At 40.9% G+C, this 23804-nt stretch overlaps 1 protein-coding gene across 3 annotated transcripts in view; it reads right to left on the reverse strand.

Moving 5' to 3' along the window:
- Positions 1 to 1930: 1930 nt before the first annotated feature.
- Positions 1931 to 23804, reverse strand: part of LOC121318909 (teneurin-1-like) — a 158788-nt gene continuing 136914 nt past the window's right edge. For all 3 annotated transcript variants that reach the window (XM_041256105.1, XM_041256106.1, XM_041256104.1), the window contains exons 23-32: positions 21148 to 21302; positions 17097 to 17463; positions 15551 to 16061; positions 12833 to 13005; positions 10352 to 10587; positions 9889 to 10182; positions 9276 to 9663; positions 5590 to 6810; positions 4818 to 4960; positions 1931 to 4201 (exon numbers count right to left, since the gene is read on the reverse strand). In XM_041256105.1, the coding sequence (XP_041112039.1) occupies positions 3449 to 4201; positions 4818 to 4960; positions 5590 to 6810; positions 9276 to 9663; positions 9889 to 10182; positions 10352 to 10587; positions 12833 to 13005; positions 15551 to 16061; positions 17097 to 17463; positions 21148 to 21302 (4241 nt within the window). In that variant the 3' untranslated portion in view covers positions 1931 to 3448. The remainder of the gene's footprint in view (positions 4202 to 4817; positions 4961 to 5589; positions 6811 to 9275; positions 9664 to 9888; positions 10183 to 10351; positions 10588 to 12832; positions 13006 to 15550; positions 16062 to 17096; positions 17464 to 21147; positions 21303 to 23804) is intronic.

A 23804-nucleotide genomic window follows, 5' to 3' on the forward strand; every position in this document is an offset into this window, starting at 1 on the left:
TTTTTTTTTTTTTTTTTTTAAATTCACACTCAATATATTAACTTCTCTCTCTATTTATAAAGCGTTGCTGTGGAGCACTTGTACAAAACACATGCCTCGGGTGTGAACCCCAGAGAGAAATGCATTAGAGGGTTTTCATCACAGCCAAATCACACCACCCTGCACACTACCCACAGGAAGAGAGCGAGTATACATCACTGGAGCACACGGTTTCCTAGTAACAAGCTTTCCACGACACAGACCAGTGTTCTGGTTGGCTTCTAGTGCATTTTACATTTATGTATCTGAGGACAAAGGCAGAAGCAGGTTTCAGACTTGCAACAACACAGACCATTGGACACGTGCATACTGTAGTTTGGGATTTGTATATGTGTGGCTATGTCTGTTTTTTTTTCCAAAATCTGACATTGATATTAGACTGCAGAATCACTTATTTTCCGAAATCTTTGAATTGAAGGAATTAGAGAGAGAGATCCACAGTTTTCATTTAGTGTATTTATTTGTATTAAGCTTTTGTTGAACTTCCAGTCAATTTGAAAACCCCATGTAGATAAAATAGAATATCTTAATGATAAATGAACACAAGCCAGACAGCCCTGTTTACTCCTAGTTTAATTATATTCCCGTGGGAACCATCAGAAACAGAAAAAACAAAAAAACAAAGAGTTTGTTTTATTTCAACAGCTTTTGCACTGCAGCCTTCAAAAATAGACAAAAGAATCCAATGAGAGCTATGAAAAAAAGGCACACACAACCTCAAAACAGCTGATAAAAATTCTAAGGTAAAACTATAAGCGAATAAGCCAAGCAGACAAGTGTTTCGGCCAGTGCGTTACATCTACAGTACTGCACTTGAAATTACCTTTACACAACTGGAGTAAATGCTGCCAGCTTTCTAGCGCGACACATCTCTTCCTTCCTAAATCAATACATTCACTTGTACAAATTTTTTTTTTTTTCTTGTGCTGCATGATTAAAGCGGCTGTGTTCCACAATAAACTTTCTCTTTAAAATCTGCAATGGATCCTGCTATACTTGCAGCAGCAGGAGGTTATTAATGTCATCTGCCAGCTCTGCTGTAGCTCAAGGAAAAAAAAAAAAAAAAACACGAAACAAAAAAATCTCAAACACAATTATAAATCTATGTTGAAAAAAAGGATCATCTTTGTTTTTGTTATACTGATACAAAATGTACAGGAAACATCGGCAGAGCTGTTACTTTAAAAAAAAAAGTAGAACGCAGCACCCTTCTCAAACACCTAAAAGCTATTGTTTCAGCAGTATGTGTCACTACATATTTAAGATTCAACCAGCATGTCTTTATGAAAAAAACAATCAAGACTATATTATTTTTTTGCCCTTGCTTTATCAAGGTTAAAGAAACTCTCTTTTCTGCCATAGCCTTGGCATTTCTAAGAAATGCATTGACCCTTGCATACTCTGAACTGACTGATGATGCACTGCACTGCTTTCATTCCACAAGAATACAGCTTTTCCATATGCAGTAGACACAAGATCCAGTATTCCAGGTTTTTTTTTTTTTTTTTTGTTTTTTCTTTACTTGCCTTCGGCCGTTTGCTTTACAGGATTTCACGAAGTCACTAAAAGGACTTCTCAAAACCCACTTATTCAACCTTTATTTGTAAATTCCTATTTATATATCTTTTGTATTTTCCTATATATATATATATATATATATATATATATATATATATATATATATATATATATATATATATATATATATGTATATATATATATTATACACACATACATACACATATATGTATATGTGTGTATACACACACATGTAATATATACCCAACATATATCTTATATATTATATTATATATATATATATATGTTGTGTGTTTGTTTTGTATTTTTATTGCCTGTAACTTGTATACTTTTATATTTTGTTTAATTTGTGTCGCTTTTGATAAAAGCATCTGCTAAATAATGAAATAACAATAAAAAAAATACAGTAAAAGAATCTGATCATACATTTTTTACTTCAATATCTTTTTTATAAAATGCAATGCATAAAGGGCCTTTCATATTGTAGACACATGGGATCCAGTAGACAGAAAGGTACAGTTTCCTGCTAGTAACCAGCCTGGCCTGGCCCAGGTGCTCTGATTCAGTCTTCTGGACTTGATGCTACTTTGCTGCAGGTCGCAGCACATGAAAAGCTTCACTGAACTGCCCTTTCCAGTTCACGGGCAGAAGTCGTGCGGAATATCTATGCGAAGCATTCGGTACGGCACATTCTCTGGCCATGACTAATAGTGCTTCCGTGTGTTATTGATTTTTAACAAAAAGGCACAAGCTCCACCCCAACAATGCACTATATTCCAATAATACACAGATCTGAACTGTATCTGTACTATAATGCATTCATAATTTTGTTGAAAAGTAACCTCTATAAAGTTTTGAGCGTGGATCTCTGCATCTGTAACAGGTACAGTTTGCAAAAACGTGACTGCTTCTGTGGGTTATAAGCAGCGACGTTGACACTTAATGATGGGTGACGACGTGTGGTCCATGTCAGCTCTGTTTGTTTCTCTTTAAAGCACTTGCTATTTTCACTTTCTTTTTGACTCGTGTAAATACTGTAGATCACTGTTACAATTTAAAAATACATGAAGAGGCTTGACTTGCTGGAGGGAGAACACACTCTCATCACTATGGTGAGCAAAACTTGCGGGGTTTTGGGTGCACACACAAATTACATTTGCCATAAAACAAGGCAGGGTAGCAATCACCATACTGTATGGCCTTACTTGAGTTTTTTTATTTATTTATTTACAGCAAAAATATTTTTGGTCTGAAACTGAAATCAACCGACATTGACTGTAACGTGAAACACCGAAACTGTTTTTAAAGGCTTGAGTGATGAAGTTTGGAGTTACGTTTTTTTTTTTTTTTCTTAAATCTTGTATAATCTCATGCAGACTTTTACTGCCGAAAATATATTTTTGAAAGTTTAGTCAACGACAAAGCCACTGTTCCTTTTTACCTGAATATAACACATTTAATGTGCTAGTTTGGTTTTCAGAAACTTGTTTATTTGAAGAAGAAATACTATTAATTTACATTATGACATCAGAATTGGGAAAATTTCACTGTGGAAAACAATGAAAATCAGGGCACTTCCAGTATGTGTATCACCCTGAAATCAAATTCTGGTCAAATTGAGGCCATATTTGAATTACCACCTCAACCCACAAGCCTTGAAAGCATGTGCCACCATGATAAAGACACTCCCAATGAAACAATAGTAAAATACCATCATTTGTCACATTTAAAGGCGGTTGGAAATGGTTTTTCCAGTTTTTGTTGTCGGTGTTGTTCATACTATAGTTATTATTCTAGAAAAAATAAATCATTGAATGTCTACAAACAGGCAGTCTTTGGTGAAGGAACGTCAGGCAGTCTGTCGTCGCTGTTACCTCCTTCCTATTTCACTCTGTCTCATGAAGTGAATGTTGTTGGCACTGTCAGCAAGCTCTAGATACTGCTCCACAGACAACACAAAGTAGCCATCATAGCCCTGCACCCTACCGGTGCTCAGCAGCTGGTGTTTCTCGCTCTCTGTCCACGCCCTAACGCCTTCCTCCCCCTCCTGCAGCCTCCTCTGCTCTTTAGTCCAGGCCTGCGTGACCGCCCTTTGCCTGGCCATTTCTAAGACGTGACCCTTCTCTTCTTCTACAGTGGCCCCATAGCGGACGTTGAAGCACAAGGTGGCGTGCTGGAGCTGGATGTCCGCAAACCGTCTAGTCCTTCCGTTCACAACGGAGGTCATCTGGGACACAGTGACGTTGATGCCGTTCTCTAAAATGCGGCCTCCCCCAGTGTTGCCAATCACAGCCAGGTCCTCTTCCAAGGGACCAGACTTGATGAAGTAATGGGTGTCGCTCCCGTCGATGGTGAAGTGGAGGCCCTTCAGGTAAATGCTGTTGTTGAGGATGGCTGCGATGCGTCTGCTGTCTTCATTGGCCACCCCAATGATATTGGCCGTCACAATCTCATCCATTATAGCGAACTTCACTCCTTTCCCAAAAACAGAAGGCATGGCGGAAAACCTAGGGCTCCTGTCCTGGCAATCTTGACCTTCTCCGAAGTGGGTCATGGGGAGGCGATCCAATGAGATGAAGCTTCTCAGCTGTTTCTGGAGCTCACACTGAATGCCGAGAACCACCTAGGAAAACAGAAAAGGGATAATGAAGTCAAGGGTTGAGAACAGCAGTTATTGAATGCTTTCAATTGACCATTGGCCTGTATATTATGTCTTAGCAATGCACATGCTGTGGGTAACAAATTGCTCAAACCAGCCACACAAGCAAGGGGTTACTAGTTTGTTTCCCAAAGCTTGACAACATTTCATTCTAAGCTGGTTTCTTGCAACTCGGGCAGAGAACAGGGAAAGCAAGGGTCAAGGTTCAAATTAACCTGAAAATATGAAACTGTAAAATATAGTTTAAATTGTAAAGTTTTTATTGCCTGCAAAAACACAAGCATAAGGAAATAAAAAGCTGGTTGTGTTAATTATTGTGGATTGCTCCTCTATGCGTGCTTTCCAATGTTCTTATTAAACAGTAAGATAAAAAATGAAACTCTATTTAAACCTCTTTGTTGGTGAGATTACAGCCATTGAAGTATATCATCCCGTTTCTCTAAGTTAAAGTTCTACTTTAGCACAGGCCTGAGAGAGTGCATGTTGTTGAAAAAACAGTTTCATAATTAAGGCTTGCGGCAATAACCAGCGAGCAAGCCCAAACACACAACGCGTTTGTGCCGCAGTTGTGCTGGCTCACCTTGCTGGGGTCCCAGTCCTGTGTCTTGGTCTGCATTTGCATCAGCTCGTAGGTCTGCTCCATGCTTTGGACATCAGGTTTGGGGAACCCCGGCACCACGTTGTGAAGCTGAAATCCAAATAAGTGGAGCCAGCTGCCAATGTCTTCAAACAGAGAACAGTATAACATTTTAATAAAAAGATACAGCAAAGTGAAGCCATTGAACACATGTAAGAAGTGTGTGTGTGTGTGTATATATATATATATATATATATATATATATATATATATATATATATATATATATAATATGTATATATATATATATATATATATATATACACAACTCTGTACTCTTTCTATATCCAATTTACTTGTACCCTATAATACCACAGTTTCACTGCTTATGCAGGCTGTATTTGACCCTAAACACTATATAAAATATAAATATGTTTTTGCTTAATCCCAAGGTCTTTTACTGGCAGAATTTAAAAACACCCCTTTTACTGTGGTTAGGGTAGTGGGAGAGTTGTCACTGGCGTATGAGTACCATTATAATACCTTATGAATATACTGGCATTAATGCTATAGTGTGACAAAACTACATTTTTTTCTGTCATTAAACCAAAATGAAAACGCAGATCACATAATTGCATGCAAGCTTTTTATAACCATTTTCCTGTGATCATTTCACAACATGAATTAAGTTGGAGATACAATGCCCCAATAGACATTCCACTGACCACTTTAACCAAGCTGTATTTGAAACCAGTTAACACCCGGTGTTCCTTACCTGTTGTGTACTGGGTAACATCCTGGAAGTACCCGACTGGGTAATTGTTTTTGAAAGAGTAAAAATTGAAAGGTTTGGGGATGCGGTTCAGCTCCGCCCACAAATCGTAGTTTGGAGTGGTCCATCTTCCTGCTATGACATCATAATCCCTTCTCCCAAGATGCACCAGTTTGGTTAAAGGATCGTAGAGGCCGCCGTGGAAACCAATCACAATCTGGAAATCGGGATTGGAGTCCTGATATATGTCTCCATAGGGTGTGTACAAGAGTTCCTTGATGATCTGGCCTTTGCTGCTGAACACAGCCAGGGGCGTTCCGGAGTTATCACAAGCGACATAGTATTCTTCCCCGCTGCTCAGCTCCATGGCTATGAGGTGCCCTTGAAGGTCGTAGTACAGGGATGTTATCTCAGAGCTGGAGTGGTTGTACATGTGGGTCACCCTGGTGGGCTGTGTGAGATCGGCGTAGAAGAATTGGAGGGGAGGCCCCAGGGTCGACTTGCTCGCCACTCTTCGTCCAAGGCCGTCGTAGCGGTATTGCACACTCCAGCCAGACCCTTTGTTGTAAGCTTTTCTCAGGAGCCCGTTGGAATTGTATTCAAAGACGTCGCTGCCTCTCATTCTGAGGAAGCCGTCTTCATCCATTCTGTACTGGATCTCCCCTAACCTGGTGATGCGGTCTCTAAGGTCATACCTCAGTGGAGTGAGGCGGGCGCTGTTGCCGTGACTGAGCAGGTTGATGTTTCCGTTTAGGTCATAACTGTAGCGCCACTGCGGCCTGTCGTTGACCGACACGGTCTGAAGCTGGCTGTCCGCATCGTATTCATAGGAGTACCTGGTGATGTTGGTGTCCACGCCGACCCTGATGTCACAGATAACGGTACGGCCCATGTTGTCGTACTGGATGATCATCCAATAAGCTATGGATTTGAGGATTTCGTACTGGACCTCTATCACTTGGCCATTGGCATTGAATATCTTGGTGTGCTTCATCACATGCGTGGTAATGACCTGGTTCAGATCATAGTTGATAACGCTGAATTTCCCGAACTGCTCCGTCCGTCCCGAGACATCAACGTAGCGGTAGAGGTCAATCGGGAGAGGAGTCTCGTTGATCATTGCCTGCATGCTGGTGACCCGGAAGTTGTTGTAGCTGTAGTCAAAGCGTGCGTTCACGAGACCTTCCTCGCTGAACCTGAAGATCTGCCGACCAATCAGAGGACCTGGACAAATGAGGAGCAGGACGGCAGTCACGTCATTTACTGCTGAGGAAACAGCGCATCAGTACAAAACCAAACAAAAAAAATGATGCTATGAATTTCTGTGCTTGTTTATTCCCCTACTGGTGTTTACTGGGGATGTTATTTTTAAAACTGTCTGGAAATGTAATTGACTGACTCTTTCTGGTTCTGCCCAAAAGCAATTCCAGAGTTTTGACGTGTTGAGGCATCCTAAGAACTGCTCAAATCAAATAACAGCATGCATAGGAATCACAGTGCACTGTACCTCTATTACAAAAAAAACTGTAAACTGGACAATAAATAGTAATCTCCAGTGTTCCTTTGGTGTTTATAGGATAAACACTAGTTTCAGGTTTTTGGTTTCAAAAGTATTGTCAAGAAGGACGTGATGTAAAAAATAACATCTTCATGGCAACAGCATAATGAATATTGCACACTGGTGGTTAAAAAAACAAATGGCTGGGCATAATTATTTTTGAGGGGACCCAATTATAATATAATCGATTAATATAATAGATTAATTTAAGAAATATGTGTCTGTACCCCATACTTAATGTTTGTCATAAAGGTCCATGGCTTGTGATTAATTATTGATTATTAAAAGTAAAGCAATAGAGTGGCAAGAGTTCAAAGCAAGACCACAGCTACCATACATCATGCAAGTCACATATTGCTCATTCGAGTCACATCTATGGAATTTAACCAAGATGCTGTGTGTGTGTGTGTGTGTGTATATATATATATATATATATATATATATAGTCATATAGATCATGCTCACTGTTCTACTTGTGAAACATGCAACACAGGGTTAAGTATGATACAAGGTTAAACAAGGGGAACAAGCATACATATTATATCTCATAAATAATATCAGTGTGACATATTAGTAACAAAGCATCAGCTAATCACAATATCCCTGCAAAACCGTGGCAATTACCATAAACGTCTCTCAATCTGGTTTCATATTCAGAGCCTTGTTTAGATGCTTGCCACATCAGTTCAGTTTTAACAGAGGCCTATCGCTTCCCCTCATCTCTCCCTGATTGCTTATTTCAGACCACATTATCAAGGCATATCAAAAGTTAAAAAAAAAAAAAAAAACATTTGTTAAACTGAAATGAGATCAGATAAAGGAAGGTTAAAGTCAATGCCTTCCTAGGTCAAAGTGATAACCCTGTATGAGCAGCCGTGTGAAGCAGCACACAGATAATCTGAAACTACAGTGCGGAGGAGGAGAGCAGGGTGAAGGGGCTTCCTGAAGGACTGCCCTCTTGAATATAGCTTTGCAAGTGTCATCTCTCCCACTGCAATGCATAACACAACGTGTGCTATAGCAGATTAATTTCAAAATGTCCATGATTGTACAAGGCTGGGCCCCAGCGTACTGCATGGCAGTGTGGTCACCAGTTAAGCGCCTGGGTACACCCCCAAACTCCTCTGATGATGGCCTCTGGATTGGTTCTTGTTGTGTAAGGCTGGATTCTATAACTCATCTAGACCAAAGCTACATCTGTTTAAAACATCTTTTTAGCCAAGAATTTTATGCATTTAAAATTTGTAACTAAATCTGTGTATTAAAAATGCACAGCACCTTCAGGTTTTCTCAGATAAAGGCATGCTACAAATCTAATATTGTATTGTATTATATTGCAAAGATTCACTGCATTCCCAAACTGGAATTCAATTTTCTTTTTGTGTGCTGTAATGGCTTAGCCCATTGAATTAAATGGAAACGCAGCTGCATGCAAACCACTAACCTCATGCTTCGAAGACTAACGTCTTACCATGCAACTAAAAAGAGCAAGCTCTGTAGTCAAGAGATAAGTGTGGGTCTTACGCTGATGTCAGTGTTATTAACTCATCTGCCCTAGGAGGAGACCCATCACAGTGCCAGGGCTCCCTAGTAGCGACCCGCTGATGTAAAGCGCCTTCTGATGCCTGTGGAGCAGGGCTCTATTGAAGTGTTTGCTGTGTTACTTGTTTGCCTGTATCTGATGCTGTGGAGCAGGGCTCTATTGAAGTGTGTGCTTTGCTGTGTTACTTGTTTGCCTGTATCTGATGCCTGTTGAGCAGGGCTCTATTGAAGTGTGTGCTGTGCTGTGTTACTTGTTTGCCTGTATCTGATGCCTGTTGAGCAGGGCTCTATTGAAGTGTGTGCTTTGCTGTGTTACTTGTTTGCCTGTATCTGATGCTGTGGAGCAGGGCTCTATTGAAGTGTGCTGCTTTTACTTGCTGTGATGCTACTCTGTTTGCCTGTATCTGATGCTTGTGGAGCAGGGCTCTATTGAAGTGTGTGCTTTGCTGTGTTACTTGTTTGCCTGTATCTGATGCTGTGGAGCAGGGCTCTATTGAAGTGTCTGCTTTGCTGTGCTACCTGTTTGCCTGTATCTGATGCTTGTGGAGCAGGGCTCTATTGAAGTGTCTGCTTTGCTGTGCTGTGATACCTGTTTGCCTGTATCTGATGGTGCAGATGAAGCCCTCTTGCATCAGGTGGATTGTTTTAACCACACTAGAGGAGTCGTCGTAGGTGAAGGTCACCAGGGTGGTATCGTACAGGATCTCGGACAACCTGGACTGCTTAGTGTATCTGTAGAGGGCTCGGCGGCCCGTCCCCAGGTACAGTGTCTGTAGCAACCTCCCATCACGGCTGTAGTCCTGCATCACCGCGTCACTGCTATCAGGGGGGGTGTAGATGTTCCTGTAGTATCCCACGGACAACATGGTCTGGAGGCTGTGCCGCACCATGCTGGGCATAGTGATGGAAACGAGGCGGTCAGTCTGATCGTACTCGAAGATGTACCTTCGCTGGCTGTGCAGAAGCAGCATTACAGACTACAATAAAAATGTAAAAGAGAACAAAAATAACAATTCTCCAAAACACACATAGAATGAAAGATTCTATTTTCTGTTTCGATAAGCATACTGTAATTATTAATAAAAAGGAATGGTACATAATATTGAGAAATGGCACTCAAATGCATTGCAAAACAAACAAACGAATTATTAAATAAAAAAATAAAATCAGAATTAACAAAAAAAAAAACAACAGTACTCTACCTTCTCCAGGAAAGTGTAGCTCCATATTTTGCCATTAGCCCACATCCTAGAAACTATCCTCCCGTTCTCATACTCCAGTCGCTCTGACCAGTTCCCCCTTTGAATGCTGGTCAGCAGCCCAGCAGGAGAGTAAGTGACATTCACCTCGTTGTACTTGCTGCTCGGGGACCAGAGCACGGGGCGGCCCATTTTATCATAAAGAATCCGAAGGGTAAACTTGCGGTGATCGTCGTAGATCTTGCCCACTCTTGTTGCCTGATCGAAGTCGATGGACAGCAGGTTTCTGTTATGAGCCTAGTACAGATACAATAACAGAATATCAGTGACATGTGATTAAGCTCAAACAAACACACCAGCAGTCAGGCATCCCAGCAGTGAAAATATATGGTGCTAATGAGTGCAACATTCTGTCGATATAACTTGTTGTGTGCGTTTCACAGAGTTGCTGATCAGAGATGATTACCCTGAGGCGCCTCTCGAAGGCCGTGTAGTTCCTCTTGGCCTGCTCTCGCCGCTGCCTCCACTCGATCAGGCTGGGGCTGTGCTCGCCGGGCAAGGTGATGTTGCACTTGCCCACGGTGGGGTTCACCACCCCCGCAGAGATGTGCGGCTCCGTGTTCAGGGTCAGCTCCATGCCGCTGGCGAAGGTCACGCGCAGAGAGCCGTCTGCACTCACACGGTAGGTGTTCTGTGCATGGTCTGGAAAAAAAAACATTCAACTAGATAAACATGTGGCCATTTCTAGAGCACTTTCAATGTAGTGTATAATTGATTTTTTTAAGAAGGAGAAAAAAAAAAACATGTACATGCCTCTAAACTTTTAAACTAATTGTATCATACATATACAGGACCTTCCAGCCAGTCCTGGGGCAGTTACTTGCTGAAGTGTATGTTCTACAAGCAAAGCTAGAAATACATGCATTATTAGATAGGCTGTATGTAGAGATTGCCTACATTTCTGACTTTGCTTGTAACACCTTGTGCCCTAATATTTTTAGCAGGATAGTGTATATTCCTTCTCCCTCTCAAAACCTATAAAAAGGCAAGTTAGAAAAAAAAAACCCTATAGTCTCTGATGCAACTAAATATGTACAAGAGTTTATTTTATACTTTAGATACAAATGTTTCAAAGTCTGAACTGCAGCCTGTTTTCTTTTATTAATTGTTGCCCTAGCTTGCAAAACAAATCTCCTTTTCAATGCACCAGTAGATGATAAAAATGATATTTGTGTGTCCAGCGATGTTCACGCTTGGTGGAATTGATACTTGCACACAGCACGTAACTGTCATTTGGCTCACGTAAGCATCCTGTTTACCCTCATCGGGACTTCACAGACCACCATCTCTTGACACCTTTGCAGAAACTTCTCACCAATGAGGCTTTAGTACAACAGATGTCTTTCCATACATGCATTTGATAACGTGTACCTGTCATCTCATTTACACTCGCGTAGCAGACATGTGAATACATTGGATCATTATGGAAATGACACTTATTTCAGAGCTCTTAATAACACGTTTAATGTTTGTTAACTTCACAGAGAAACGGTAACAATCCAGGTGCTGCAATTTTTTTAACTGAAATAAATAAATGCATAAATAAGGAACTAAATAAGTACATACATGGCAAACCTGAACAGAAAGAGCTGCAACAATTACGTCTGTAATGATGAAAGCATGCAAAATGAAAGCAGCTTGATATCCCTTTCCCGCTTCGGCATGCAAACAGCCCTATTTCAATATATTACAACTGGAGGACATCAATCATTCCAGCACATCCACGGTGGCTTAGAGCCGAGGAATCCTAAACCAGGAAAGCAATCAGTTGACTCCACGTTTGTGGATTTCTGTAAATCGCCTGCATGCTTGTAAGTGGGAGCATTAAAACTGCTCTATTTATCCCTGGAGCCCATCTTCTGTTATAACATCTAGGAGCAATTTATCTTGCTAAGGTAGAAATATCCCTTGCAGTCCCACCCCTCACCCCCTGGTATTCTAAAGGGAGGTTAAACTAAACTCTAAATGGCTTTTGTGGTGATCTGATGGGGTTCTGTAACTGTGCAGAACAGCAAGGCTTTATGAATGTGGTCCTTAGGGAGCCTGCCTTATATGAATAAAAACCTCTAGCATAGAGGAGAAAAAAGAAGCCCTACCACTGCCATCTATGACTGAGCTGCCACTTCAGTGAGGGGTGTATCCTAATGCTGAAGGTACCCTGCCTGCACTAGGGGCCTGTTTAGGCTCATGTTATGTAATTGAAATCTCTAAAGATCTTCCAGGAGTAATATGATTCAGTAAAATACAGTACGAATCATTAAATGGGACAACATTACCTCAGTGTGGTCCCAGTTGAATTGAACCGCTGGGTAAGTCTCTTAACTGGGGACACAGTAATACACAGGTGTGCATTCACTGTGTGATATGTTCATAAAGCTTTAACACAACGGTCGAGACTGTAGTGAATTGATCAGCAAGTGTGTGATGTATGAATACAACCCTTCATTATTGCCACTAGAGACAAGGGATTTGTATCAGTTTGATCCAGGGTGTCTGCTTGGGTGTGCCATTTACAGTGAGAATGCTTCTTAAAAACAACAGGACTACGAAGACAAATGCTACTGGCCATAAAATTACAATAGCTGGGTCAATGAAGCACCGACCCTTTCTGTTCTTTAATTCCTACTAAAGTGTTATAAAAATGAACATGGTATCAGCATTGGGTATTGAACTGTTTGTGCAGATGATCTGCCTAGCACTTAGTAACCACTCTCATTTCTAATTTTAGAATAGCAGCAGATGTTGTGTCTGTTGTGGGCATCAATGCGCTACGTTCCCAGTACTGCAGAGGGGGAAGTGTATCACCGAGTGCCATCTAGAGACTTGGGCATGTCACATTGACGCCTTTGGCACACACGTTAACGTCTGTCAGTGGAGTGCTACTCACCTTGCCGCAGTGTATAGATGGTGTTGGTTGCTGAGAAGTTGGTGACGGTGACAAAGCTCTCCTTGTTTGAAGTGTCCACTTCCACTAGCACAGACTTCTCCGTGTTGCTCTGGAGACTGCTGACCTCTCCGGTAGGAAAGGTCACGTTGATCAGGTGACCTTCAGCATTGTACCTACACACAGGCACGATTGTTATTCAATGCAGGCAGCCGTGTCACGACTGCATCTCCTAGTTGGGAAAACTAGAAACTAGAAGAGTTAGGAAAAAAAAAAAAACCTTTACAGCTTTGCCTTTTGACAGCATGCTGGTCAGGTGTGAATCACGTACCAGTTATATTTTTGGAGTTCATTTCTCACTCTGAAGCCTCTACAGTAATGGTACAAGTTATAGGGTATATTGTTAACCAAATAAATGGCATTGAAGAATATGTTTTGGTAAGTCATTTATAGGTAAACCAATAGGTTAAACTGCACTGTTCAACATACAGTGGTCTAATAGAGGGTTAATGCCTGGATAGTCTGGATAGATGCCTGCTGTAGCCGTGCTCAATTTCACTGCATCAATTAAGACTGCAGGGTGTCACAAGCTTATCTGAACTCAAAACAATTGCGGTTGCTTAATTTAGACCCAAAGTGGTTTTAACTTCACTTCTTGCCTGGCCGGGTTTAATGTGGGTTTCCTCTCATCAGGCATCTTAATGTTGCCAATAGACTTTCAGAGATATGCGAACAGTCTGTGCTAGCCAATGGGAGTAAATAATGGGGCACACATGATACAACAACTACTTGTAAGTCCTATCAGACCGATATTTTAATCCAAAGTAGAAAGGATTGACTATTGATCACAGTTTAATTAAAATACTTTATGTATTTATAAAAGTTTAGGTATAACAAGAATATGTCAGTGTAAATATGCATTTATACTATCACTTTATATTGTGTGTGTGTATATATGTATGTGATATATATATATATATATATATATATATATATATATATATATATATATATATATATATATATATATATATAGATACACACACACTTTATTTCTGTATGAACATTATATCAAAGAAAGATATGCATTAAATTAACATTTGATATGTTTTGAGATTGACACCATCAGTGTTGTTTAGCAAAGAAGGATCTGATTCCAAGCTGTGTGCAATATCCAAATGCTGACACTGAAAAGCATTAGGCTTTTGTTTGTTTGTGATGTATTTCATTTCCAGTAAGCATTGATTTTAATTTATAAATGAGTATGATGGTACAAGTCATGTTTAGCTGAAGCAGAAGATTGCGACTGCAGGTATATCTGAAAGCCCCACAGCACACACATTCAGACAGTAGAGTCTGCTTGGCTTGAAAATGCTTTTTACACTTGCTTACATACTGTAACTTAATTACATGTTGTATCATTCTGAGATTTCCAGTGCAGTAGAAGCAATGCTGCACCAAGGGGACAGAATGCAAGGATGTGAGTAAACTGCATTAAATAGACATTAAATGCGTCAGACTCCTGGGATGCTAAAATAATCTAAGAAACAGACATTTCTATAAAACCTTTGGAAAAATAGATGCATTTGTTGAAAAAGGACAACACCTTTCTTCTCAAAGAAGTAGGCTAGATTATTTAGCCTCAGCAAGACAAAACGTTGCAACAAAGGCTGCGTAGCTGTCTAGCTGTCAGATAGTCCTTGGACATTACTGTTATGTAAGCCTTATATATACAGTATACAGCACAGTTAGAGAATAGAAAATAGAATACAAACACACAAAGACATCTGTATTGTACAGACAGAACATTGCTTCTGCAAGCAGCCTGGAATGTTTTGGGTCACCATGCTGGAACACCATGTATGATTTGTTCCTCGCCTGAGTAAATCATGGGGCTTGTTGGATTGGTTTGCGCATTTAAATCAAGTTCACACCGGTACCTCTCTGAAATATCATTGCAGCTATGCACCACAAGAGGGTGATGTGCTCCACAGAAAACAGCAACAAATTGTTTGTCAAGTAACAAAGAAACACTGGCCCCTGCGCCCCAAAGCTGAATTAAATTGCACCCTGGAATAAACTGTTAAATAGTCGATAATAAGTGTCATAAATTCAAATTTTAAGAGGCCACTTGCCGATAGTGCCTTGGGCAGTTTTATAAGCAGGTTTAACTGCATGACAAATGACAATTGTTGGTAATATTTTCTGAGCTGTACATTACTGTGTGGGGAATGTCATTGCGCCTGCCTATATCCTCTGAGACACCACACCAAATTAAACAAATAAACACACATATAAATATCTGAATACAAATGTGGCAGTCTGTTGCTCTGAGCTCAGGCAGTAACCTATATAAATGAATTCTAGCATTAGAGTCAGCCAAAAGAGGTGGTGATGACTCCTGTCCGTCAACAAGGATTTCTAAAAGCACCAATTGATAATAACCGCATACGAATTCTGTTATGTCACAGCTGGACAAAATACTGTATTTAAAACCCCCAAATCAGGTGACTCACTCCCTCAACTACAAAAATCTAACAATAATCTGAATCAGACCAGTCCTCGCCAGGGGCACACACTTCTCTCTACTGCAGCTTTGACAGCTCAGATTAAAACAACCCAAAGAAATCAAGAAGGAACGGGCATGCTCACAACTGGGATCTGTAGGTCACGGGCCATCCGAACATTTCCAGAACACACCACAGCAGAACAAAATCTTACTCGTAAACTGTGGTCCATCCGTTTTCATTGCTCTTGGTTGCTAGGAGACCGCTGTTGCCATGGTAGGTGATCTGTGCGAGGTCGTGGCCCTGGGCGGATACCCTCTTCAGGGCCCCGTTGTTGCTAATGGTGAGCCAGTAGACCTGCCCTCCAGGCACCATCAGCCAGAGGGGCACCCCGTTGGCATCCCTCCGGATGTGCACCGAGTTTCCATTGCTGCTGATGATGGTGCTGAGATCCTGCTCCCCGCTGTAGGTGAAGTTGTAAATGTAGTCCCCGGTGATAAGGTTGAGTGTGTGGAGGTGGGTCCCGTTAGTGCTGAAGAGATAGAGCTCCTGATCTGCCGCGGAGGCGATCTCGTACATGTGCATGCGGTTCAGCTGAGGCTGGTTGTGGCGTATGGCTCGGATCCGGACATTGCCCAGGTCTGCGATGTACAGCGTGCCATCTGGAGACACTGCCATGGAGGAGGGGGCTTTCAGCTTGGCATCCCTGGCATATCCACCATCGCCTGAACAATGAACAGGGTACACCATGTGAGTACAGCGCGTTACTGCATTACAGCATTACATTTTTTTGTCCCAGGGCTCATTGCAACACCTGGAATTATCACTACGTCTATAATTAGCTTTTATGGTTTAAAAAAATCGACAAAGGAGTTAAAAAAAAAAAAAAAGAGCTCACGATTCATTTATCTCGTTTGGAACAGACATCTTCTGATCAGTGTATACCCTTATTAGATAATGTTAACTCAAGGGGGGTGGGGGGTGTCTGCAAACGAAAGGACAAAGTTGATATTTCTAGCATCTGTAGCACTGCTGCTCACAGTATGTTTTCTGTGGAGATATGAGCTATCTCCGTGAAGAGGGGTAATCATCTGCTAACAGCATGGTGTGATGGAAAATATGCAAAGTACAGCACAGTACCACATCAAAACCAAGAGTGAACGTTTCACACCATTGCTTTCGCACACAAGTGACTAGGCTTGTGCCTTCCCTAATGTACAACCTCACCCTGACGAGATTGCATCTGTTAAAACACACGTTTTGCATTCAAAAATCGAATATTATTATACAGAGGAGCTATACTGAGGATAATGTTCACTGCAGTCAAACTACAATCTGAGCCCCGCAATGGCGAAGTAGCTTCAGTGAAAATGTGGAAGCTTCTGTAAAAACAGCCACATGTGCCCTTTAGAAATACTATATTAACTATTTATAGATGTTTAATAGGTCATGTTGATTTGACATTAGAGAGGGGTTATTAATAGACTAGTACATGGGCCAGAAGGTAATATCACCTCATTGCTGCACAACTCTATATTATTGTGCAATGCTAGTTTCTGAATTACAGGTTATTTTATATATTTAAACCATTCTGTCGTTAGGGGGACAGTTGTGACGTTGAAACTTTGCAGCGTTCAGTTTCCATGGTAACACAGATTAGGAATAACTATTAACAAAAACTACGACTTTTGGAGATCTCAGTGGTGACCCAAAACGAGAATATAAGGTTAATTTTCCGGGACGATCCTTTACCCATCTACCTGAAAAGCAGTCGCAGTTGGGATCAATCTTGCAGTCACACTCTGTCGGCGCTCCAGCGATGACGGAGATTTCCCCGTTGGTTGTGACTTGCTGGATGCGGTTGATCTTCCTCTCGTCCGTCTCCGCTATGTACAGAACCCCGTGTTCGGACACGGCGAGGGCTCTTGCTGACTCCAGGGTGGAGTGCACAGCCACTTTGCTCACCAGATAATGATCCATTCCAGGGACTTGGCAATGTATGGGACGTCCCGCCACAATCCTGACGCGGCCTTTCTCCGAAACCTGGATCACGATGTTGTTGTCCAGAATGTACAGCGAATTGTCCAGAGGGTTTGCTGCTAAATCTGTTGGCCATTCCAGACGGACCTGCAAGGAAACGATATTCTCCCTGTTATATTAAAACCTTAAAACCATCTGCTTTGAAGAAAGAGCTGTGGTATTTATCTGTGGGTGTAGCCTGCTGAGATAAGCCACACCTGGGTTATTTTTGGGGCATTTTACAGCACCATTGCATCTACTATGTTTTTATGGGGGAGGTAATCCCAAATAACCAGAGATAGGTAGTTGATATAATGCATAGTGATTCACCAGTGCTGTAAAATACTCTGAAAGGCAGGTGTTGTAAGAGTTGTTTATTATTTTTTGCAGATTATTTGTTTTGTTTTTTGGTTTGTTGTGATAAAAAAAAAAAGAGGCTATTTATGCGGATGCTATTGAAAATGTTTTTAATTGCTGGCAGAACAAAAACGTAGCCAAAGGAACCTTGCAATAACATGTGTTGCAAATTGTTTGTTTGTTAGGTTTTTGCACTGTGTTGATTTCCTATGTTTAATGAGGGCAATTAAAATAGGTCAAATCTCTTTTAACTTGGATGCTGCCAGCTGTTTCACGCCACCTCGCAGACACACACCTCTGCTGAAGTGCAAGAAGAAGGAAATCACTGTTACTTGGCTTTCACTTTCTACCAGATGGACAACGTTCAGGTCCAAACATTCCAAAAGACAACGTTTTCATCTGATATCTACGGCAAGGTTGTTTAGAGACCAGTTCTGGGTGTTTATATATAATAAATAAACATGTCGTTAGTGCTGCTAGTAACAGTTACAGATTACAATAAGGCATACCAAAACTGCATGACAATACACTTTATAAATCCATAGCATGTTACAAGCATACTCTGTCATATATATTACATGATTTGTATATATCAACACTATAACTAATCCCTTGCACAAACATGCATAAAATATGTTTCCGATTCGTGTTGACAATGCTTACTGTATATCACAAAATGATTTTGATAAAGGATTCCATAGATGATGAATCACAAGAAGATCTTCAAATCTCTGCTCAAAGTTATGAGGTTGGAACCAATGCTCAAGCCAGGTTTCAAGTAGAAGGCTAGGTAACACTTTACATTGTGTCTCTAATTACTGTGTATTTACATAGTAGTTACTTCATAAATACATGTGCACTTCCACATAACATTATTGGGCATAGCTACAATGTACTTGATGGGTACAATATATGTAAGTACACAATTGTATCAGAAAAGGGTTAAGGTTAGGGTTAGGGTTATATCATACAAAAAGATTTACACATTAAGTACATTGTGTCTATGCATAACAACATTGTAATGATGTGGAGGTACACATGTATTTACTAAGCAACTACTATGTAAATACACAGTATTGGTGTTGTGTGGGTCTGTTGTCTTCGCGTGCTGAGAGACCCTGGGACTGCTCAGGCAAACACATAGAGACAAGTTTCCTCTGGGAGCTTTCCCTCCTGCCTACTCGAGGTTGCTAATATTCCACTATTGTTTTGACAAGGTATAACGTGGAGGGCAAGCAGCCCCTATTCCCTTCCAGCGAGAAGCAGCCAGTGGAGAGGCAGAGGAGTTCCTAGAACAAGGCCAGACAGGAATAACAGAGAGAGAGAGAAAGTTCTGATTTACAACAGAGTATCTTCGCAGAATTGATATAATTCCTCCTGAGAATATGATTCACAACGCCTGCTTGATACACAGTGTTTATGCAGGGCAGTGTCGGCGTCAGGGACACCTAGTTCAGTGCAGGAAACAAGGCAGCTTCATAGCATAATCAATCCCAACCAGCAGCGGCAAAGAGGTCACATAAAAAAACTCTCAGTAAAACCTGGAATGGCTTCCAACTGCTGTGCAATGAGAGTCCTCTATGTTCCACTGTAGTGTCAGCCTGGCTGATTGTAATACTCTCTTGGAGTAAACAGGTATATGAAATAAAATGCAAATCTGCAAAATGCTTAGCAAAGCAATAGAGAAGGTTATACACATCAAGTGTGTAAGGGTTCGGGTACGTGTGGTAGATCGGCTCAACATAAAGCTTCGGCTGCTACTCTGTGCATGCTGCTGCATTGAAGCCTGTTGGAAGGATTGTTTTTAGGAGGCTCAGGAGTGTTGTATCTCTTCGAGACCCCTTGTTACGTGTTCAGTGTATTTGATCTTTCAGCTGAAGATGTCGACATGCTGTTTGGGAATATGCAATACAATTATGAGGAAACCATCTTTCAGAAGACTGCTTATTGTTTAATGGATGTACTGTATTTACTTAAAACTTGCAATGCAATTAGTACAGCATACAATTCTATGTATGTGTGTATCGGTCTGTATGCATGCATGCATATATGTATGTATGTGTATATGTATGCATGTATATATGTATGTACTTATAAGTATTTATGGGTCTGTACTGATTAACTAAATACTGTACATTCTGATTAACATGAACCTTTCTTAGACTGAGGTTGGCTTCTTTGAATAAGAATACTTCTTGAGTCCCAGTTTTGAGAGCCGGGTCCGAGTGGAACGTGATTAACGTGGACTGCAGCTCAGAATTCTTCACATGCTGTGTCTTAACTGCTTTGAAAGCTGGGTTTCTCAAGGGGAAGCTGTGGTGCATTACAGGAGAACTCAACAGGCAATAACTCACGGAGGCAAAAAAAGAAAAAATAAGAAAAGTACACTTCTGTGGAAACGTTAATGCCTTAAAGTGAGGGAACATCATAACATAATTTAGCATCAATTAAAGAACAAGGCACTGAGAGCTGTACTTAATAGCGCACCAACACTGTGTAGGAATAACAGCTGTCTTAAGATACACTGGAGAAGGGGAAGAAATCATCACCCCCAACTGCAACTGATCACACCCTTGACGAGTGCAAACATCCTCCCAATACTAAAGGGCAATCCACAAGCAACCTACTCGAATACTCATGTGTTATGCAGTTCAAGGGTTGATTTTTTAATGTTGAAATGCTTTTTACTTTAACTTGTTTAATTTTGTATTATTTGACATTTCAGCTCATCCAGTCACAGTTTCAGAAAGGCATTATTCATTATTCTGCATTGGTAGTCAACCTCTACACTTGTGGGATGGTTTGCCCAATCAAATCTTTTGCATGGACTTGAAATCAAACAGGGGCTGTCATCTGAAGTGTAGATGTACAGTATCTTCTTTGGAATAAAGGAATAAGAGTTAAAAAAAACATAAACGTCTGATGATATTCTCTTTTAAACAGTTGCAACAAAAGTTTTACTATTTATTTAATTCATCTATATTTTTTTTATTTTAAATTTCCAAGCTTTCATTTCCATTTGATATTTCCCATCAAGAAAGGAAAACAGGATTGCGGTTCAAGTACCTCAGCAGATGCATAAAACCGTTTAATAAAAATGACTGCAAATACACGCCTGGCCGTGTCTGAGACTCAAACAGCCACTTAACACATTGAAAAGCTTTGCCCTTTCGCACACTTCAAGCCCCTTGCTGAGCTGCTATTATAAATAATCGAGGGAGGAAGACAAGTATAAATCTGGAAAGAAAATCACTTTTAACATGTTCGGCATGAAAAACACCCGCCTCCAATTTCATGATAAAGCTGGAGCAGGAAGCAGCAGTTGTGCACGTCCGGGTAATATCTTCTGCAATGAAATGCTTTGTATGATTGCAGATCCCGGTTAGAGGGTGAACAGGACAGCGTGTACTGCGGTCACAGGCTGTCGCGGCATACCTGAGAGATGTCCATTCCAGAGTCACAGCTCAGTGGCTGGGTTGATGTCAGGCCGTTGGAACCAATTACAGTTGTGATCACGCCACTCTCGTCAATCTTCCGAATCATCGTTCCATCGACAAAGTATACGAAACCCTTTTTGTCGACGGCAATACCTAGAGGGAAGCAAAACAAAAACCGACAACAAATGATATACACAGATTTATAAGTAACCGCATAAACAAATGCGTTTATTAAACACAAAGGACAGGGTATTGGAAATACATGAAACTTCAAAGCAAAGGAAGAATGTTGATTTAGGCTTTCCTGGGCGTAATTAATAATGTTCCATTCTGATTGTAATACTCCTCAGTGGGTGTGTCTGATGCATGTTTTATAAAAGGTATTCAAAGGGCATGAGCATTGGAGAGGGTTTTTAGTAATGGCGAGGTGTGCTCACAGGTTGATTCAGCAGGCATGAAAATGGACACCTCTCTAAAGTAAAGTAAACTAACATAGGTCTGATTTGACTGTTCAAAAAGAACCAGCAACAGTCTAAGCAGTTTCAGTGTTATCAAGCAATATTTTATTCACACATTTTTTAAATAACCTGTGGGCTGAAACGTTGTGAACACTGTAAGAATTCACAATTGCGTTCTAGGTTATTTGAGTTTTGTAGCTGGCAACACTGAAGCCATAGACAAGAAAGAAGGTGTTAATGCTACAAAATACAAGTCCTTTAAGCTATAAACAGCATGTACAGTATTAAATGTTTACGGCAAAAAAAGCTGGATTTGGTTCTTCTGGGAGGTTTAGACAGGGGGAGGGTTTGGAAAGTGATAGCAGTGCTCCATCTCGCTGACCTGCTGTTCGTGGTGAATTTTAAAGCCATTAAGTCGAGATATTAGCATCTTTACTTATATAACCTATCATTGGCGTGACAGGGCAGAGCCAACAAGTATCCAGGAGTCAAAATGTAATACTGGATTCCCCAAGTTGTCACATGAGTCTTATGGACTAATGCACAGAGTAATTGCAAGTGTGGTGACATAGTTAATACAATGCAAATAAACAGCACCCTGTGTAAATACATTTTACAAATGCATGCATTCAACTGGATGTCATAACTTATTTTCAACACTAGCAAACTGAGCTAATGTCATGAACAGAAATCCCACTCTACCACTCAATAATAAGCTACAGTCCAGCTTGGTTATTCTCTGCTTCACTCAGACTCTCATAGACTGTATTGCTGCTCTCACCGTTTACAGTGCAAAGCTCTGGTGCCTCTCCAGTGATGGAGACAATCACCTTTTTTGTCTTGCTGGTAATGCATTCTGTGATCCAAAGTGAGACAGGAGATTGATGGCACACCAGGCAGGAGCCCTATGGTTCTCCACAGGCCAGGTGCACCATTTCACACTTCCCAAAAACTGCTTCATCATCCTGTCAAGGCAGACAGATTAAAAGGCTGCTCCCTCCAGGCCAGGTTCCACTGCCTGTGTGCAGCGTGTCCTGTCCTATTCCCTCCTTGCAAACAATCTTAATCAACTCCTCTATCAATGAACTGGACACATGCCATCTCCTAGCACTGCAGGACACTGTGTACACTGTGCCACAGGGGCTGTTCCTGTTTAGAGAACCAGGGGTCTTTCAGCCTTCTGGATGTTAAATGTCCCTGGCAATTGTTAAAGAAGAGTAAGGACACTGACCCTGGTTCACTGGTCAAATCTCCACAATGAAGATTTACTTGCAAGCTTTGAGCCACCAATCATGTATCACATAAAATGTCTCAAGTGAATCATTCCAGACGTGTAGGTTACTAGACTGCCATGCTAAATGAATGAACTATGAAGGACGTACAAGGCCCGCATTGATGTTTACTATTCACTAAACTCTCACCTGCTCAGTTAATTTTATTCAAGGTCTACAGATTCCTACAATGGTCAGGCTTAAACAGAAAGCCCTGAAATGTATTCACCTCTTTAGCAAATCATTTCACTGACACTATTGAAATCTAAAGCCCTGGTAAAATGTATACAATTAAAATAAATGAAAATATTGCAAATTGATCTTGAAGGTCATGCACGGTCCATTTGCAAATTACTTGGAACAGAAAACAAACCCCACTGCAGCCAAAAATACAGCTACTTTGCAAACACAGCTAAATTCATCCAAGCCAGCAGTTCTGTTTAAAACTGTCTCCAATCATATCAGCTTTGAACAGTCGGCCATTGCTCAACCTCATTTAATTGAATGCCTTGCTAATATCTGTCAGACTTTGTTCCGCAACACAGAGTCTCTGGAGTCCCAGGTGAAATACATGTGAGAGATTAGTCTGCTGGTGCTTGGCACTGCTGTAAATTCTATAGCATGAACTAAACTGTTAACTGTTTTAACTCCTCAGTCAGGCTTTTGTCTTGAAGAGTCTCTCCTTGTTCTCCTTGCTGAAGAGCACTCCAGAATGTCTTTCAGGCTAAGAGTGAGCTCATGAATCTCTAATTGTCTTTTTGTTTTCTTAGTTTATAATGTACAACTTGAGGGATTGACTCTGTGCTCCGCTGTACAGCTCCATCAACGTGAAAAGCACCAGCTTAGCAGTGCATGTAAAATCTTTTAATACCAGACATAAAAGGAATTGACAGAGATGGTGGATCATTTTGGGCTGTAATTATTTG

Source organism: Polyodon spathula, chromosome 7 (assembly GCF_017654505.1).
Source record: "Polyodon spathula isolate WHYD16114869_AA chromosome 7, ASM1765450v1, whole genome shotgun sequence".
Taxonomy (NCBI): Eukaryota; Metazoa; Chordata; class Actinopteri; order Acipenseriformes; family Polyodontidae; genus Polyodon; species Polyodon spathula.